The sequence below is a fragment of the Myotis davidii genome, unplaced genomic scaffold, assembly GCF_000327345.1.
Source record: "Myotis davidii unplaced genomic scaffold, ASM32734v1 scaffold620, whole genome shotgun sequence".
In the NCBI taxonomy this organism is placed as follows: Eukaryota; Metazoa; Chordata; class Mammalia; order Chiroptera; family Vespertilionidae; genus Myotis; species Myotis davidii.
In genome coordinates this window covers 267,886-271,877 of record NW_006292090.1, presented here as the reverse complement: position 1 = coordinate 271,877, position 3,992 = coordinate 267,886, and the positions used below count along the sequence as shown (strand labels likewise).

Genomic DNA, 3,992 nt, shown 5'->3' with positions numbered 1-3,992 from the left:
GGTACATGCCCTTGACCAGAATCGAACCTGGGACGCTTGAGTCTGCAGGCTGACGCTCTATCCACTGAGCCAAACCAGTCAGGGCTAAAAATATATTTTAAAAAAGAAGCATAAAATAAGTGGAACAACAAATCAATGTTTCTCTCTCTTTCTCTCCCTAAAAATCAATTTAAAAAAACCCCAAAACTTCCTTTTTTAAAAAAGAGGCATCTATCTATAGTGACACCCATTGATTTGCAGCTGAGTATGTCATGTGGCTGGGACTCATGCTGTCCCTAAACCCCAGAGGTGACCAGAGGATCCAGGCCTAAATTGGCTGATTTCCCTGTCCCCAGCCACCAGGAATGGGTCCAGTTGGAACCAGTGAATCAGAACCATGCTTTTCCTGGAGGCTTGGCTTTCAGAACTTGAACCTGAAAAGAAATCGTCTATAGCCCTGGCCGCCCAGGTTGGGTAGCTCAGTTGGTTAGAGCATTATCCCAATACACCAAGGTTGTGGGTTTGATCCTGGTCAAGGCACATACAAGAATCAACCAATGAATGCAAATCTCTCTCTCTCTCTCTCTCTCATCAATAAACAAAGGAAGCCCTGGCCGGCTTGGCTCAGTGGATAGAGCATCGGCCTATGGACTGAAGGGTCCCAGGTTCGATTCCGGCCAAGGGCACATGCCCAAGTTGTGGGCTCGATCCCCAGTGGGGGGGCGGGCAGGAGGCAGCCGATCAATGATTCTCTCTCATCATGGATGTTTCTCTCTCTCCTTCTCCCTTCCTCTCTGAAATCAATAAACATATATATTTAAAACAATAAAATAAAATAAACAAAGGCAGGCCAGGTGGCGTGGCTCAGTGGTTGTGGGCTTGATCGGCAGCCAATCTATGATACTCTCTCATCATTGATGTTTCTCTCCCTCTCCTTTCCTCTCTGAAATCAATAAAAAATATATTTAAAAATATAAACAAAGGAAAAGAAAGAGAAAGCAAACAATGGCTCCCTCCCTCTCCCCTGCCCCGTCCCAGCCCCATGCCCAGCCCCCAGCCTCACCACAGCTTCTGGAGCCTGCAGGTGGGGTGCTGCAGCCCCTCGCACAGCCACCACATGCCCCGGTCGCCCAGGTCGTTGAAACTCAGGTCCAGCTCCCGGAGGTGGCGGTTGGACTGGAGCACGGCAGCCAGGCCCTCGCAGGCGGCGGAGCTGAGCCGGCAGATGCCCAGCCTGGAAGACACGGGCACAGGGTTGGCACCTCCGGGACACCGCCTGGAAAGCTCACAGCTCAGGTGCCAGGCGCTGTGGTCAGGGCAGAGAGAGAGACCCCATACCGGCCCTGAGAGAGCAGCGAGGGCGAGGAAGGGAGGAACGGGCAGGTGGGAAGTGGGGAGAGAGAGGGAGAGAGAGAGAGAAGGCAGGAAAAGGGAAGGCACACAGGGAAGAGAGTGTTAAAGAATAGACACCATCTTTCAAGCAAGTGAAAAGACAACTCACAAAATTGGACAAAATATTGACAAAACATATATCTGAAAATGGAATCTTACCCAAAATTGAACATAACGAAAGCATAGTGATGAATCACAGAAACAATATGTAATTATAGATGTGTTTTCCGATGGTCTTCGGCGACCCCTGTGAAAGGGTCGTTCGACCCCCAAAGAGGTCGCGACCCACAGGTTGAGAACCGCTGGCCTGAAGGGTCCCGAATTCAATTCCTTCTGGTCAAGGGCACATGCGGGGGTTGGGGACCAGATCCCCAGCAGGGGGCGGGCAGGAGGCAGCCGGTTCATGATTCTCTCTCATCATGGATGTTTCTATCTCTCTCTCTCCCTTCCTCTCTGAAATCAATAAAAAAATACATTAAATTTTTTAAAAAAAATTAAAGAAAGAAAGAAAATATGTTTCCAAAGTATGCAGTAAGTGAACAATTCACCTTTAAAATATTTAGGGGAACCCTAACCGGTTTGGCTCAGTGGATAGAGCCTCGGCCTGTGGACTCAAGGGTCCCGGGTTCGATTCCGGTCAAGGCCATGTACCTGGGTTGCGGGCACATCCCCAGTAGGGGGTGTGCAGGAGGCAGCTGATCGATGTTTCTCTCTCATGTTTCTAACTCTCTATCCCTCTCCCTTCCTCTCTGTAAAAAAATCAATAAAATATATTTTTAAAAAATATTTCGGGGACTGCGGATCTGCACGTGAGTAAGACAGCCACGGAAGACAAGCTAAGGACTTACTGGTAAATTCCAGGCATCAGCAAGTCACCGGACGAGGAGGCCAAAAAAAGCTAATGAGCCCACAAAGTGAGGCTCAACTTCACTAATTAGGAGAGAAATGCGCTGTAGGAACATTGTCTACCCACCAGCGTTCTCAAATATAGAAAGCTAAATAACATAGACACGGGAAGAGGCGCTGCCCTCCCAGGAGCACGCCTCCGCCTCTCCCTCCCCCACCCCCCTTCTTCCCTCTCAGGCCTGCATCCCCTAAACTCTGAGGGTTCTCCAGATTTGCAACCAGGAGAGCAATGGCTCCTCCTAGGCTCACCCCCTGAACCTGCCTTCCAGGCCCCCCTTCTCTCTGACTCTCCAGTGAGCTGTCCCCAGCTTTAACAAACATACCCTCAAAATGAAAAAAGAAAAAAAAAAAGAAAACAATACATGTATAGGAGCTGTGCAGGAACTTTTCTCCTTTCCATCTTTTTTTTAAAATATATTTTTATTGATTTTAGACAGAAAGGAAGAGGAGAGAGAGATAGAAACATCCATGATGAGAGAGAATCGTGGACCGGCTGGCCCCTGCCAGTCCCCCCCTGGGGATTGAGCCCACAACCTGGGCATGTACGTGCCCTTGACCGAAATCGAACCCAGGACCTTTCCGTTCGCAGGCCGATGCTCTATACACTGTAACTAGGACTACAGTATATTTATTTATTTAAAATATATTTTATTGATTTTTTACAGAGAGGGAGGGAGAGGGATAGAGAGTTAGAAACATCGATGAGAGAGACACATCGATCAGCTGCCTCCTGTACACCCACTACTGGGATGTGCCTGCACCCCAGGTACATGCCCTTGACCGGAATCGAACCCGGGACCCTTCAGTCCGCAGGCTGACGCTCTATCCACTGAGCCAAACCGGTTAGGCCAAAATGTATGATTTTTAAAAGGGGGGTTATGGGAAGTGTCCACGGTAAAGAAGCATTCATTGTGAGTCCTAACCGAGAAAACAGATGTTATCAGGGTAAAACCTAGGACAGCAGAGCAGAAAGGAATTCCAGGAAGAAAGAGCTGCAGGTGCAAAGGTCCTGAGGCAGAGCGCTCTGTGAAAGGGGGCAGGTGGAGCTGGAGGTTAGGAGAGGCGGGGAGGGAGCATGCCCCAGGGAGCCGGGTGAGAAGGACGAGGACTGGGAACTGGGCCTCCTGCGATGGCGAGAGCACAGTTGGACTCACCGGAGGGTCTGGAGTTTGCACTGGGGGTGCCTGAGGCCCTCACACAGCAGCAGCACCCCGGGGTCCCCCAGGTCGTTCAGGCCGAGGTCCAGCTCCATCAGGCTCTGGTTCACAGGGAGGGTGGAGGCCAGGTCTTCACAGGCTGCAGCAGTGAGGTGACAGATCTTTAACCTATTCAACATATACGTTAAAAATGGGCACCGGCCTGGAATAGCCGCTTCTCCGGAGAAGATACACAGAGAGCCACAAATCGCACGAAAAGGGTCAACTATCGCCCTGGCCGGTTTGGCTCAGTGGATAGAGCATCGGCCTGAGGACTGAGGGGTCCTGGGTTCCATTCTGGTCAGGGGCACATCCTGGGGATGCAGGCTCGATCCCCAGGAGGTGGCAGCCAATCAGTGATTCTCTCTCATCACTAATGTTTCTAACTCTCCCTCTCCCTTCCTCTCTGAAATCAATAAAAAAATATATTTAAAAATTTTTAAAAATAAAAAATATATAATTTTATTGATTTCAGAGAGGAAGGGAGAGAGAGAGAAACATCAATGATGAGAGAGAATC

General features: G+C 49.7%; 1 protein-coding gene across 1 annotated transcript in view; it reads right to left on the bottom strand.

The window, feature by feature from the left end:
• The window catches only part of NLRP12 (NLR family, pyrin domain containing 12), a 43,524-nt gene that overhangs the window by 2,259 nt on the left and 37,273 nt on the right, over nt 1–3,992 (bottom strand). Inside the window, exons 8-9 of the mRNA XM_006765377.2 lie at nt 3,432–3,602; nt 1,043–1,213 (exon numbers count right to left, since the gene is read on the bottom strand). Coding sequence (XP_006765440.1) covers nt 1,043–1,213; nt 3,432–3,602 — 342 coding nt within the window. The remainder of the gene's footprint in view (nt 1–1,042; nt 1,214–3,431; nt 3,603–3,992) is intronic.